The sequence below is a fragment of the Nestor notabilis genome, unplaced genomic scaffold (genome assembly GCF_000696875.1).
Source record: "Nestor notabilis isolate BGI_N333 unplaced genomic scaffold, ASM69687v1 scaffold13511, whole genome shotgun sequence".
NCBI classification, from domain to species: Eukaryota; Metazoa; Chordata; class Aves; order Psittaciformes; family Psittacidae; genus Nestor; species Nestor notabilis.
Window position 1 is genome coordinate 16,344 of NW_009913413.1, and position 15,812 is coordinate 32,155.

Below are 15,812 nucleotides of genomic sequence, written 5' to 3' on the forward strand. Positions count from 1 at the left end.
ATTAGGCTACAAGTTTTGTTACAGCCCTCTCTCTGCCTTACATCACCAAATATAGAGAAGTAGTTTAAATTTTCTTCCAAATTAATTAATTCATGATGCAGAGAACAGCTTCCCCTTATTCGGCTGTAGCAAGCCTATCACAAGAGCCAAAGTGCTCAACTCAATGCAGGTCTTAACTACTATTCTAGTTAGCATATAGAGTTTTAGTAAAGAATCCTCAATTTTTAGGTATAGAGAGGCTTGGCTTCTCTTCTGTTTTAATTAAAAAAGGCAACTGGAGATTTTTTTCCCAAAGAATAAATAGAACACTAGGTCAGGCAACAGTCATTTATTTATTGACTTTAACAAGCAAAAAGTATCCTCAGACATGACGGCCAACACTTGAGCAATACAAATCAATGCTACTGAGGAACATCTTTTCTCTCACCCCTCCCATCCCACAAGTAACAATAGAAATACCAGGGCCCCTAGAGAAGAGAGAAGGAGAAAAATTGTAACAGACGCTTGGAATGAGCTGCAGAGTTGAAACATGGACGCTGAAAAATCATTAGCTAATCTACCATAGAACCACAATCACCTCAAAAATAACTTTCATTGCTCCGTTTCTACTAGGTACCAAATATATAGCGCTGTTTAACAGCGATTTCAATGTATTAACAACTGTCCTCAGCTGAAGCAGAACAGCAATTGCTATTTATATTAAATTTGAGGCTGCAGATAGAAAGGTTTCCACAGAATACAATGCAAGTTAATGAAGAGAGAGTGGGGGAGAAACAAAGCTACTTTTAAGTTACTGTACGTCTCTATCAATCAAGCAATTAATTCTGTATTGATGGCTCACTGCACACACAATATCCTGATAGAGTATGGCAATTCTACTCACCCTGTGACAGTGTATCTGAAGAATGTATCTATGAAGAATGTATCTGTAAGTCCCTTAAGTTGCGGGCCACTGACAATCCCAGCCTGCTACTCCTGTGTGGGTATTTCTCGTATCAGACATCAGCATAAAAGCAAACAGACTGCATGCAAAACAACTGCTGCTAAATCATTTAGTCTTCCTTGTAACAGCTGAAAATAAGAGTAAGGCATTCCTCAGATGTAGAGAAAACATTAGGAGGCTGTAGTTTTGCAGGCAAGGAGACCTTTTATTTTAATCCATTAAAAGAACCCAAGATAGTCAGCAGGTGGCCACATCTATCCATGTTTCATTAAAATCACATAAACCCTAAGTACAAAAGCACCACTGATTATTGCTCTAGAAAAACTGCATGAAAAATTCAAATACGCACAGTAAAAACATCACCATATGCACAAGACTTAATTTCTTAAAGCAAGTGTATGGAATGCTGATCCAATTTTACACATACCTTGCAATATTAAGTTGATATTTATATTACTTGGCAACAATGGGTATTTCTAAAAGCACTGTTATGAGAAGGAAATGTTCATATACAGTTTAATATGTCAACTATCATAGTCCTAAAAAAATTAGCATTTACAAAATACTTGATAAAAATATCTTTTAAAAGTTGTCCAAGAGGTACATAAAATCAACCCAAAATTTTCATGATATTTCATTCATTCTTGTCACCTACAGATTCAGTTTTCTGAGCCTGTGGAGAAGAAAGAAAGAACCGAATTACTATAGTGAATTGCCCATCGCACGCCTAAATACCCAAACTACCCTTGGTCCTTCCACTTCTTACTTGCAACATCTCAGTTCCATACCTATGTCCACCTCACATTTACACAACCAGAACAGGTACATTCACACACTTTTCTCGAATTATTGGTCCCACCTTTTCAAAAGCAATACAAGCCTTACCTGTCAGCTTCCATTGTTCATACTGAAAAGCACCACACTACTATCTGTTTCTATGCACTGCACACATGCTGAATGCTCTACCGTACCCTCAACTTTCACTGTTTCAATCTGCCCTTTTACTGACAGTGTGCTGGGTAGGGCACCTCTGGATGTTCAAACACTAACAGTTGAGCGAGAGATGCGAATCTGCAATAACATTATGGGCAATAAAAAGAAACATTATGAACATGCTATCAATGTCTGAAAGGCTGAATCATTAAAAAACACTGATTCAATCAGCAGGAGGTATGTGTGCAAAGTACCTCTTCAGCTTTATTTTCACCATTTTCAGATGGTGTAGTACCTTCCTTTGCAGCTTCTTGCTTTTCATCCTTCTTCCCTTTAGCACCTTTGTTGGCCTTTGTTCCAGGTTCCTTCTGCCAGGAGATTAAAAACATGGGCACAGACATTGTATGAGTAGCCAGCACCCTACATCTTTGGGAAAAAAACCTTCATATGAACTAAATAGCAACTCTTGGCAAGCTGCATGTGCTTGACTGATACAGAAAACAAGCTAAAGACTACCTGGAAAATGTATATCCACAGAAGTTATATAGAGACTCTCAAAACTTCTAGAACATGCTGGTGTCTGCTTCTTTATTGGGGTACAAAACCTCCTCAGACTCTTTTGGTAGAGCTGAGCTGTATTATAGGGAAGTACATACAATATATCTGTATGAACAAATCCAATTACAGTATATTGATAACTTATTCAGCCAAGCACAAACAACACACTTGGTGTAGCAGCACTGCGTTTTCGATTAGCATGAAATATTAAATTAGATTTTAAAAAATTAAGCATTTTGTTGGCTGTTCTTTTGTTAGCTTGGTAACATCTGTGATGTTCATTCCATGTCAGTGAAAGAACCAACCAACACACCAGGGAGGCAAACACTGATACAATTCCATCTGCAGCAACACAAAGCGGAGAATTCATCAAAAGAGGCTATTTTAACAGCTACAGTTTCATTTGGAGATCTGCTCTTAAAAGAACTCATATGTTTAAGTCTGCTTTTTTTTTTTTTTAATCCTTGCTCTATGTACATATTTATATTTGTGATCTAAAGCTAGTAGAGACATATGTTAAGAATTTTAAGTGCCACAGGATAGAAATTTTATTTGAGTATTTTACATTAGTATTTAAAGTAGCTCTGATAAACACTGTAGAGATCTTCCCTGTGATCATTTGCTCCAAATTCTCCATGCCAAATGGCAACAGTAGCTGTGAACAGGGATATTAAGGTCAGCCGCCTTTCATTAACCACCTCTCCCCAGTGATCCCCATACAGGAGTGGGGCAGTGAGGAGGGAGTGCCGGTAATCCTAGTCCCAGAGCAGCCTGAATGACTCCTTTCACCCTTCAGCTTCAAAGTTAGAGAGTAGCTATGATGCTTAACTGGGAAGTTTATTGGTGGTTAGAGTCCTAACTCTTCACCTACAAAACAACAACCTAAGGACTTAACTTAGGAAACCCGTAATTTGCAAACTTTTAACACTAAAAATTATCTCAAAACAATACCAGGTCCAATTGTTTATGAGCAGGTTCAAAGTACACACTGGCTGTTTTCTGTTTAGGAGGCAGAGACGAATACACTCCTCAAAATTTACTCCTTAAATTCAGTTAGAGTTTGGAAAAAAAAACCCCAACAGATTACTGTATGAAAAAGCTACTAAGAAAAATGTCATAAAGGATTTGAGTCACCTGAACAGAGCTTCAAATGCAATTTAGGCTGACTCCTTAACACCAAGCTCATTTCACAATGCATACATGAAGCTACAGAAGCACCCATATTCCCTTATTTGTTAATACTCTTTTTAAGAGGGAGCAAGATGGACTCAGCAAGACCTTATGGGTAATTTCATTTCATAAATCATAAAGTGCTTGAAGTCACAGAGTTCTACTTTCACACACGGACTTTGTATCCTGGTATTTGCCCAACCGAAATACCAATAAAAGGATTTGAAAAATGTAAGCGTGAGGAGTGTTAGATTCAGTTTCCACCTTTTTTTTCTTTTTGACAAAGCAATTGCTCTTATTTAACATTCCCCTTGGGCACAAATAAATCTACAGTTTCTGAAGTACATGATTTGTATGCAGAAATCCTGAAAAGGTATTTCAGACTAATAAGATTTTAATTTGACTGTAACTGGCCTAGAAAAAACAAACCATTGAATTTAAATCCATTTAATTTCACCTTTAATTGTAATTGTGCATTCTCAGCAACGGCCAGGCTTCAAGAACAGATAAGAGTTTCTCACTGTGAAATGAAGTACTGCCCCTCAAGACAAGGAAACAGGATGGCACTGAGTAATCCCAAATCCTACTGTAGAAATTGCTAGGTCCCAGGTAGAGCTTACTCAACCAAACCTGTACATTCCAGGAAAGGTGCAGGAAAGGTAAAAGTTATTCTAAAACTACGGAATTCACTACAAACTAGCATGGTCTGCATATCAAACAGGCAAGACATTTTGTTTGGGCCAGCAATGAGGCCAGGAAGGGGTGAAACAGAAAGAAAAGAATGATCTAATTTGTTTTTTCTTCTGGGGAGTGGGGGGAGCAGGGAGCTGCTGGGAGAGCAGGGGAGCCAATGTCTCACCAAAACGCTGTGGACTAAACCATTTGCAATGCAAAGAAGGAGCAGACTTGTTTACTACTGGCTACAATGATGGCATCTAAAAGGAAAAGTATTTACCTTTGTGGTTTTCCTTGGTTTGGGTTCAGGTTTTGGCGGAGCAGGTTTCTATAAAACATTTTTAGTTGCACGACGTGTTAGACATATTATCAGAAGCCAGTTAACCACCTCCACACCCCAGCTTCCCCCACCACACACCTTCCCTGACTTCCTGCTCATTAGTATGCATCTAGAAAAAGACTGAAAAACCTTAATGCACAAATGCACCTCATCGCTGTGCACACCAGTTCTCATTAGCTCACTCATCTAGCAAAGCCATTTGGGGTCATTCTGAGAGTAAACATGGAGATAAGCAGTTACTATTAAAAAAATAAGATCAGGTATGTTCTAACAGAGAAGAGGAACTAAACCCAAATACTACTAGTGGCATCAAATGGTCCTTGAAGGACTGCACCTTCTCCTTCCCAGAGAAGCAGTTTCTTTTCCACAACTAACATCAGCCTGCAAAACAATACAAGGTCAATACTGCACGTAACAGTCTTGCGGTGAGGTGGGGAAATACATCTTTTGTCAGAAGAAACTGAAACCTGAAAACCTGAAACCAAGAAAGCACAGATAACTTCAGCTCTAGAGGTCTTTAATATCCCTCGACAAGTATAAAAAGTGAATCAAGCAAAATATAACAAACCTGTTTGGTCTGAGAAACCATATGTGCCTAGAAAAGTATATACCAGAAGGTGTTATACATACTTACAGCTGACAATCTTGCTGATCGTCTTGTGGGCTACAGGAAAAGAAAAAAGGGAGAAAACATTTTTATAGGCTTACAGCAAACAGTATCCAAAGCAACATAATACCAGTCATTTCATGGTGACAGCATTAAATATGCCCCTACCAAAATACATCTCTATTGACAAACACAATTCACTTTTTACTCACCTTGAACAAAATTCTAAGGGAAGAAAGTGAGGTGAAAATCAGCAGTAAAAGCTGTTCAGGAATTATAACATCTAAGTCTCCATATGGTTTAATACCTCCCCCATTTTCCAAGTCCCTTGCTGCTCCATGAAAGGTTGACAAATACAGCAAGCTTGACTACCTGCACACACGACACTGAACCTTTCTCATAAATACTTAGAATGATGTTTCTATAATCTAGCAGATGCTACTTGTAATAGTGGGCAAAAATGCCATCTGATTACCAACAGAATAAAGCTAACATCCTTCCCTAGAGGATATCAGAGTGCTAAAATTTCAAAACATGAAGCTAAGTCCTTCCACTTCCTCAGTACCGCACACACTCAATTGGAGAGTCCAGGTGCACAAAGACAGATGCAGGACGAGATGGAGAAATTATTTCTTCTATTTAAACAATTCTCAAAAGGAAAGAAAAAAGTCAGATATTCTGATTTCCTCCACCTTTCTTTACCAGTTCAACACACCTCCTTATTAAATTTTAATAATCTGTTCTTTGTCATAAATTTATTACTGAAGTTAAATCTTAGAAATAGTTGGAAGCTCATTAGATTGTTCACAGTATCTCTGTATTCATTAACACAAATGAACCCATGATCCAGTTACAGAGCATGGTTATCAAACAGTTGGTTTGGTCTGCATCAAAAAACCTGCCAAAATAAAGGGACAACTCAACCAGGACAAATATCCAATGTAACACAGCTTTAAAGGTGAATCAAAAATATATTCTTAATTACATATTAAGCATTTAAGTTGAGCTGAAAAAAACATGGCTCCACACATCTTGCAACAGGAAAAAGCTGCTGCTAATATCTGAAGAATGCAGTAATTTGTATTCATTGGAGCCATTTAAGTATTCTTAGTAGAAAGCAGTGGTGAATAGTTCCGATCTGCATTCAGTAAAATAGAAGTCTTGTCAAAAAACATCTGAAGATATTTTCAGCTATCAAGTATTTATGCTGTAAAATAATGCTGAGGCCTGGCATTATTTTACAGCAGGTTAAATAAAACATTTCACTTGGTCAGGTAAGAAGAACTCACAGCTCAAGGTATTTTCTTTTACAAATCTGTTTTCTTAACTGGTTGCAGTGCATTTGGGCACAAGAATATTTTGTTAACATCTCTTTGTTTTACAGGATAATATATTGGTTTAGATAAATTTTAATTCTCTCCCACATTCCCAAACTGTTCCTGTTCCATGACTGGTTTCATAGGTGGCTTGTATTGCCATAAGAAAGGCAGCACAAACCCCCAGTTCTTTAAAAATGCACAACGGCTAAATGATTTTTAATTCTCCTTCAGAGTGCGGAAGTATTTTGTGTTATCTAAGGAGGGAAGTACAGTCAGGTCAGCAAAGGTCTCATTTTAATGTGCTTTTGTCTCCCTCCAAGCAATTGTACTAACCCAGAAACTAGCAGCCCACCCAATGGTCAGTTTGACACTGGCCCAACTAGCAAACATCTATGGAATGGAGCAGACACAGAACAACGCTGTGCACTTTCCTACTGCGCCAGCTTCTGGCAATCTAAAGCTGTGAACTTCCCAACCTGGGTATTATATCCACACCATGTGTTTAATAGTCCCTGAGGGCCATTTTCTCTATAAATTTGTCTAATAACCTAGTGAACCCATTTATACTTTCAGTTTCCAGAACATCCTGTGGCAGTGAGTTCCATTAACAGGATTATGCACTGTGCGGAAAAGAAAAAGGAAAACCTTCCCCTTCTGTTGTCTTTCCTTTAAACTTCTCACTTCTTATGAGGTTCCTCTTGTTTTCAGGTTTCGTGAGTAGTAATTCCCTAACTGCCTTTCTCTGTGTTACTGATGATTTACCATGCCTCTGTTATATGAAAAGTTAAGACAGTCAAGAATCCTAGAAAATCTGGGTGCTTTGTTTTCTTTGAGCTTTTTTGTTTGGGGGGTTTGTTTGTCTGTTTCAGTTTGGGGTTTTGGTGGTTTTTGTTTGCTTTTGTTTGGTTTGGGTCCTCCCCCTTTCCCTCCCCCAACCTGCTCTGCATCTTCTGTCCCACTATACTTAGTATCCTTTTAATTCTATCACAGCCCTTATAAAGAAGAGTCAGGAGAACATTTACTAGTCCCACATCTGGGAGCACAAAAAATTAATCCTGTGATACACATATGTTTCACACTCCATCCTCTAGTATTTTTCCCTATATTCTAGTTACCTTTTGTTTAGAAGAACCAATGTTTTCTAGTAACTGTTCACTGATTTCACAATCTCTCCCCTGATGAACAGCCAATTTGGTGACCGTCACTCCTCTGTATATTAATTTGCATTTCTCCATATTCAATTTCTATTGATATTTTACCACCTAGTTATCAGTGATGTAACAGCCTTCTCAGTCTCTCACTTCTGACTACCCTGATAATTAATTGGAAACTTCAGGAAACTCTGTAGTTTGCTCTAGTCCCTCTTCTCCTACATCACTAATGCATATATTCAGCAGCACCAGCCCAAACACAAATCCTTCCAATACTCCACTGATAAGTCTCCTCCATTATGAAAATTAACTACTTCTTCTCTACTCTTTTCTCATATGTGTATTTGTTACCAATTCCTGGGAAGATCTTCAATTTAATCCATGGTAGTTTAGCTTCTTTAAGAACCTGTTTGGGGAGCCTTATCAAAAAGTGTTCTTTCATGCAAGTAAACTATGCTGTCATCCTCAGACCTGCTGACTTCTTCAAAGAACTCAACTGCCTGAAGCATGACTTCTCTGCAAAATCTCTGTCAAGTCCCCCACTGCACATTTGTCCACAGACACTTTAAAAAAAAACAAAACCAATCCCCCCTGCCAAAAAAAACAAACAACAAACCCACAAAAATCCCCAAAACAAACCCCAAACCACCCTCTACTTTTGCAAGTTAGACTCCAGGCTTTATTTTCCAGAATCCCTTATGTAAAGTTCTGGGAGCACTTCATCACCTTCATTTACTCTGGTACTGAGGCCAATGCAAGCAGTTTAGCAGTTGCTGGGGAATACTGTCTAGTTCTCGCTCACACTCCATTAAAGAACGTTCTCCAGACTCCACACCCATGAGAAACAGCTCCACTGTGAGAACCTCCCTAAGAATTCTTCATAGCAGGAGTTTACTGTTTTACAGCTTCACATTCACCATGCTGTAGGGTTTGCTCCTTTCCTCATTACTTACTGTGAACACAAAAACACCTTTCAAAACCAGTATATTTCCCTTATTTTGCTGTTAAGTCATTCTGGGGTTTTCTGTTCAGTTGTTGAGGTTTTTTTTTTTTTTCTGGGGGAGTGGGGAAAGGGTAGTGGGGACTTTTGAAACTATATGCATTTCTGCAAGCCTCTAGCATGGCATACCACAAAGCCTCTCTGCCACCTGAAACCATTAAACTTTTTAGCTTCTTTTAATAGACTCTATTTTTATTATTTTTTTTAATCCACGGCAGAGTTTATCTGCACTTACACTCCTGCGAGAATGATGAACCTGAATCTATTGTGGTCACAATTACAGAACAGTTCTCAGACAACTGTCTTTTTAACTAGCTTCTATGTACTACATAGGACCACATAGAGCTGATTATCTTTTTACTGGTCCTTTGATTTGTTCCTCCAGAAAGCAAGCATGTACAGTTAACTATTCTGTCTTTGTAATGCCATCCTATGCCTTTTACCAAATGTCTGAAAGGGAACCAGAATGTCCATTAACAATGTCCTTGGAGCCTCTCTGATCTCCCTTTACATCAGATGACATCTGGCACAATTTCTACACTGTATACTTCCCATTTATACATGGCTTGGCAATCCATAAAGCATTCTGCTGTAGTTATTAATACAGTTAATCTAGAGAAATATTAAAGACATAATAGAAAGCCATTCTACCACTAATGCAACTTAGCTCTCAACCCTGTGTAATTTTTGCCTTGATGTCACAGTGTCCCCACAAATTTCTGAGTTACCCATTTTATCAATGTCCTCATTTAAAGCCAGACATTCCGAACTGCCCAGATTTAGATCTGCAGTTTTTGTATTTTGGCTTGACTGCCTGTTTTCATAGATGCGACTTTAACATGGCTGTATTTCTCCAGGCTGCTCTTTACCTTTTCAGATGCAAACTTCTATGGCTGCTCTGCTTGCCTCTGCTCTCTGTGACAGTAGGGAGCTCTGACTTCACCCTAGGCACTCTCAAGAACATGCTGGTCTCCCCTCAGATACTTAGTTTAAAATAATTCAGAAATCTCTTCAGTGCCATCCACGCAGGTCTGGTTTTGTTCAGACTGAAGCCACCCTTTCTGCTTAAATTCTACCTACTCCAAGAGCTCCCACAGTTTCTAATCTAATCTAATCTAATCCTACAACCATTTTCCTCATTCACACACTAAGAGCTATAGGTGTATCTACTGAGACTATCTTAATTTGCTGTGGGGTTCACCCCCCTCCCCTGGTGGCATCTCACCTTGACTGAAGACTACTCTAAGAGCTCTGGTATTTCAGAATCAGCAGGCCCTCTCCAGAGAGCCTGTGTATTTCTGTAAGATTCTTGCTCTTCCTTCCTTACGCTAGCAGTCAGATCTCAAATTTTTAGGAGAAGGAACTTTTACTTTCCTGGCTCTTGAAGAAACAACATTTAAAGTTGAGCAGAGAGAAGCATTCATTCAGAATAAAGGATATTATATTTTTACTATGATTTAGTGAGCCTTTTAATACTTTATGAAAAAGAAACCAATTTGTCTTCTAGAAGATTCCAGAGGAAGATACTGAGGTATCAGAATCTATTGCTGTCAGACCTCTTTTTTACTCTACCTGTTTTTTCCTGGAGCTTATTGAAAACTTTACTATTGTTTGAAATATTTTGACATTTCCACTGTACCATCTTTCTCTGCCAGACTGAGCGACAACCAACTTCTCAATTCAGAAAGTGTAAAACTTCACTAGGCTACTTTTTCCTGTTCAAATATGCTCAAAGGTTTAGAAGAAGACTAATTAATTGTTAATTCATTTGAATAGTCACCTATTCTTTCCAAGGTCCTGATTTAACTTCATCTGCCACAAAAGATAACAAGCTAAGAAAATGAATCCTCATAATTCTCTACCTGTTTTTTAAATTCACATTAAGGGCTGTGGCAAACTACTAAACTTTACTGTAGAGGTCAAGGCATCACCAGCTGTCTCCTTGCCTTCTGTGACAGAAGTTACTGTGCCCTTAAAACAAATTCAGACAAAGAAAACACACAAATGTGCCAGCTGCTCCAGTTTAGAGCCTGGTATCTTAATTCAAGACACCCTTCCATCAGTCACTTAAGCTAAGAATAGTTTTGAAGCAGACTGGCTGAGGTGTGCGCATTAACCCTCTTCTGCCAACCTGCCAGAGACAGAGCAACAGTTCCAGGCAGTAACACCTTACATTGCTGCCAAAGGATCCAGCAGTTTGTCTATCAAAGCCCTAAGTGTTTCTTTATTTTATTTTATGCATTAATAACCTGTATGAATCCTCAGTACACCAAAAGCCATTTATGCCAGACAAGCTACAAATGTGGTTTACTGTCATTATTCCCACTGAAAACACCTCACTAGGGCAAGACTGCAGATCTCCACTTAAACAATTACATGTGAAAATGCATTTAAAATAAATGAAATAAAACAATAAAATAAAGAATACTTGCCTCTTGTTTAGTTACTTTTGCTGCATCCTTGCCTTCAGCACCCTCTGGAGACTGAAAAAAAATAGTAAGTCAGTGGTTTTATTACAGACTTAAAAGTATCTATGCACCAGCAAAACAAAGATTATGGTGAAGATTCTTCTTCCCATACATTTCAGCAACTTGAAGAAGCCTGGCAAATTTACATTAGTATTTACAAGAAACATTGTACCAAAGCCATTCTAGATTTTCCAAGCAAGAACACAAGGACTGATGATCACCAGGTACATACATATCGTATCACAGAGCATCCTTCAGTGGTCCCTCTTGCCAATTAACTAAAGCATCCGCAGGTTCCAGTGGGAACTCCATCTCATCAGCAGTTGGCAGCACAACAGTATGAACTGGAAATCTGAGGTTTGTTCTACAGGGCTTTTTAAATCTCTGAGAAATTTAACACGTTTCTTCCCAAACATGAACTTAACTGGTAATGAGATGTGAACCAAAAAAGCACAGCATTACTGAAATGAGTGATTTTTTTACCTCATTTACTCAATTTGCACCTCAGGTTCACTCAGCCAAAAGCTTTAATGGTATCTTTCCCTCATCTCATCTCCTCCATCAGAACAGCAAAAAATTAGTAAAACACCAGGACACTGACAGCCAAAGCTAGGGACAAACATGTTTCTTCAGAAGAACAAAGTATCAACCCTACTATTCCAATGCTGGTGTTTTCAGAGGTACTAGCGAAATGTTAGTTAAACCATGGGTATGTGTGTGTAAAATCAGGTTAGTGGGGTGTTGTTCTTTAGGTTTGTTTGTTGGGGTTTTCTGTTTGGTTGGGGTTTTTTGTTTGTGTCTGTCTGTTTTTACGCATCTCAAGATGTATTACTTCACGTTTTGCGAATGACTGGGTTTTCACCTAGGAGCAAACGATTCATGGAAAAACAGCAAGCAGCAGCGGTTAGAGGAGAACTACAGTAACGGCATGTGTTTCAAAAAGGCATTTAGCAGGCAGCAGAGAAGGCAATTTGCTTGCTGTTTTGTTTTTCAATCAGCAAAGGAGCAGGCTAGCTCTCTTTCCTCCTGCCTTTCCATTGCAACCCTAACCCAAACCTCCCCCACAGATCTTGATAGGGAATGTCTGTTATACAGTTATGGACTGGAGCAGAAAAAAACCCCGGCTAGTTCGCAGCAGTTGACCACTGCCTTCTCCTGGCACTGGGCTCTAACATACTTGGAGAAAGACACCCCCCACCAGTGAATAGAACATGGCTTTGTTACTGTGCACTCTCCTGACAGAAAGGAAGCATGCCACGACAGCAGCTGGTTTAAAAATCATCGAAGTAGCTAGAAAACAGCAGGCAGTTAAGCAGCACTGCGCAACTCAGAATAGCAACAGTCAGGCATCCAAAATGGAGCCCGGCTGTTCCCTATACTACTGCAGCCTCACCAGCCACCTACAGGATCGTTTCAGGTTTACATTCCTAAAAGCCTTTCAGTTTGGTTACTGAAGAGTCGCTACAGCTCGACAGTGTGATGCTGCGAGCATCAAAAGCCGTATGAAAAACAAGACCAAGTAGTTCCATGATCACTGTCAGTAAAGAAGTCTTGTTTCCTACAACTTCCCTTTTCAGCTCACGATACAGTACAGGCTCTGGATATAGCTTTTATGTAGCCCATGAATTTATAACACCTGTTTCTCTTACCTGAATTTTCTTAAGTCTAAGAAACTTGCATTGCACCCTTTCCCTGGGAGGGAGCTCAATTAGCAACTTTTCTGACCTGAGCACCTATTTATCAGGAAGGTTTCTCCAATGTTACAATCTTTCCTTCACAGTGGCCGAGAGCCTCAAGATTTTCAGGGGTAGGGACAGGAAGATGGCATGATTCATTTCCTTTGGAAGCCAGGCTAAAAACCCACCAGAAACTAAATGAAGCTGACACTCCACAATCAGGCTCTTTTAACCTGCTTCCCTTTCAGGAGCTTTGAAACAGGGCTAAATCATCACAAGATGGCACTGCCACATGCCAATAGCCCTGCAGTAATTGCCCAGGAGCAAACTTCCACCCTGCAATACCGCACAGTTGACACGCAGTAATTTACCCCATTCTCTTTAGAACTAATAAAAACCAAGTCTCCGACATGATGGACAGGGCAGCCTGATTTGAGATGCCAAGGTAATTGCTTGACAACAGATTTTAAAAACTGTTCATGACGCTAACCACGGGGGGAAAATGATATTAAAATACTCTCAGTGCAACCACAACCACTGTATACTACTATGATACGTTACACAACATACTTCAATTGAGTTAGCTAATTAGCCCAGCATTCCCTCCCAAGTTAGAAAATCCAAGAGCAATTCTGAAGGCTACATAACTTTCTCTGTGGAGGGACATGCAGAGTAATAATCTCAGAGGTGTGAATAAGCAGCAAGGGGTTCTGACATGCTCTCTTTTCCATTTCAGACCTGCTTCCTCTTCTCTGCAATCACTACAAGTCCCGGCTTTTGGAGGCTGTGCTCATCCTCCCAGGGCCAGTATGCTGGCAGAGCTGTGTGGGAGGCCATGTCACGAATAAAGTAATTGATCCCACTGAAAAATAGCCTGCTGCTTAAACAAATTTATAAATATAAATACAAATTATAAATATATAGTCTTTCCTGCTCCAGCAGAACCATTTTACTGCACAGCTGCACAAACAATTGAGCCAGTATGACAGTGGCATGGGGCAGTTGCAAGCAGCCTGGGACTCTTTAAGCCAATAGACACACCAAAAAAAATCTGTGTCAGATATGGCTAGAGCATATTTGTTAAAAGAGGAAGAGAAACTTATTTTCTCATCTGCAATCCTGCTTAGACATCCCAGTGAATCCCAGCTGATACGAATCTTCATGCTAGTTTCTGCAGTACTTTCTCCTCTCTCTAGGGACCAGAGATATTTGTACACGAATGGATTTGTGCCAAGCACAGTTCCCAAAGAACTTGGCATGCCACAAGCAGTGACGGCACTAGTATCTGGAAGTCACAGGACTTTTATGTAGATACCACCAAAACCTTAAAGTCCTTGTCCCTAACTCTTCCACGGGAATCCTTCCCCCATCTTTTGTCCTGGTGACAAACTACTGAAGGATCTCTGGTTTCAAAGCAACCAAACATACTAAGTAACCCGCCCCCTTGCCAAGTTTTCCTTGGTGTAATGCTATGGCTCACTGTATTTCACGTGACACCCCACTCACATCACAACACACCCTGGATACTGTGCCTCACACTGTAAACTTGTCAGGAGCGGGACTATATAAACTGCAAGTTTTGTGCAGCAAAATCAGACTAGTACAAGCACTGAATTGCTTGACAAGGGCAGTTCTCCAACCTCAGTAATTCTTCAGCTGTACTCCATCATATGCCTGTACTATACTCATAAAGTAGTCCCTATAGGCCTACTGTGCTTTATACTGCATAGATACCTACAAGAGACAACACAGACAAAAAAAGCAAATAAGGACACAGATTATGGTGATTTATTTTTTCTTCTCCAGTCACAGAGGTACACAGAAGGAAAACAGCTGACTGGCTAACTCTCAATACGCTTTTCACATTTAAACTAACAGCAAGTTTTAGGTTCAGATGACCACACATTGTGTCATAACTCAATCAGCACTACATGTTAGCAATAAGATTGTAAATTAAGCTGTAGCTAAGCTTTGTAAGATCTGTCAGAGCTGCATAACTTTTATACCACAAGATTAACCTGGAAGGTTGCATGCCGGATTCCCTGTGCCTATCACCAATCAGCTTGTTTTTATTATTTGCTTTTTCCACAACCTTTTTCAAGGACAACCTAGAAAAATTAATTTGAGAAGACATAACAAAACAAAGGAATATTAATGCAGTACAGAGAACATTAAAAAATAATCAAAGTAATATCAAAATTAAGCTTGTTCGTATACACAGTTCCTGCATTTCACCAGCTGTGAAGTATACATAAGAACTGGTGTTTCCACACACCAGGACAATACTGCAGTATCTGCACTGCCAACACCATTACAGAACTGTTAAGTTGAAAACAGAAAACTAGGTAACTGTTTTAAGGAAGCATTTAATAGAATACACAGGCAAATTTCCTTTTTATAAAGGTTGGGTTGACCTGGCAGATATGCACCACCAAAGAAACTAAAAGCTTTAATTTTTCTAATCAAACCCCTGCAATACAAGCAGGATGTAATGAGAGTACCATTACAAAGTAATGAAAGCACCTCCCCGTTCAAGAGATCCAAAGGTACATTTGAATTTGCAGTGACTGGCTTCTGGATAAATATTTTGTTTGTGCTTAGCTGAATGGATTGTACTATTATAAAGGAGTGAAGAATGAGAATACAAGTACGTAAGAAGTAACAGTCAGTACAGAAAGTTGCTTATAAAATTAAATAGATCACTCATTCTCTGAAGGATCTTATTACCAGCTGAAACTCAACACCCTGGCTCTGATGGGACAGAAATTAGTCTTTTCATACCCACGTGAATTACAAAAAAAACAACAACAAAAAAAGAGACAAACAAAAAACACATGCGAAATCAGATGCCAATTTCATTCTAACTACCAGGCTATCAAGTTAGAAAGGCAGAAAGCCTTAACTGTCCTAAACCTTGAGCATACTCCTCCCTTCTTTGCAAGCTGTTCTGTTCCAGCTGCATCTCAATACAC

At 39.3% G+C, this 15,812-nt stretch overlaps 1 protein-coding gene across 1 annotated transcript; it reads right to left on the minus strand.

Moving 5' to 3' along the window:
* Positions 1-313: 313 nt before the first annotated feature.
* Positions 314-13,677, minus strand: HMGN3 (high mobility group nucleosomal binding domain 3). The gene is made up of 6 exons (XM_010023193.1): positions 13,579-13,677; positions 11,129-11,179; positions 5,254-5,283; positions 4,560-4,607; positions 2,131-2,244; positions 314-1,616 (listed from the first exon to the last, which is right to left on the minus strand). Exons 1-6 carry the CDS (start codon positions 13,675-13,677, stop codon positions 1,578-1,580), a joined length of 381 nt encoding a protein of 126 aa, XP_010021495.1. The 3' UTR covers positions 314-1,577.
* Between the last annotated feature and the right edge of the window lie 2,135 nt (positions 13,678-15,812).

Coding starts and splice junctions, on each gene's coding strand:
- HMGN3 (XM_010023193.1), bottom strand. CDS start 13,677: ATGGCCTCCCACACAGCTCTGCCAGCATACTGGCCCTGGGAGGATGAG. Junction 11,180..13,578: donor TTGCAGAGAAGAGGAAGCAG/GTCTGAAATGGA, acceptor ATTTTTTTTCAG/TCTCCAGAGGGTGCTGAAGG. Junction 1,617..2,130: donor GTGAAAATAAAGCTGAAGAG/GTACTTTGCACA, acceptor TCTTCTCCACAG/GCTCAGAAAACTGAATCTGT.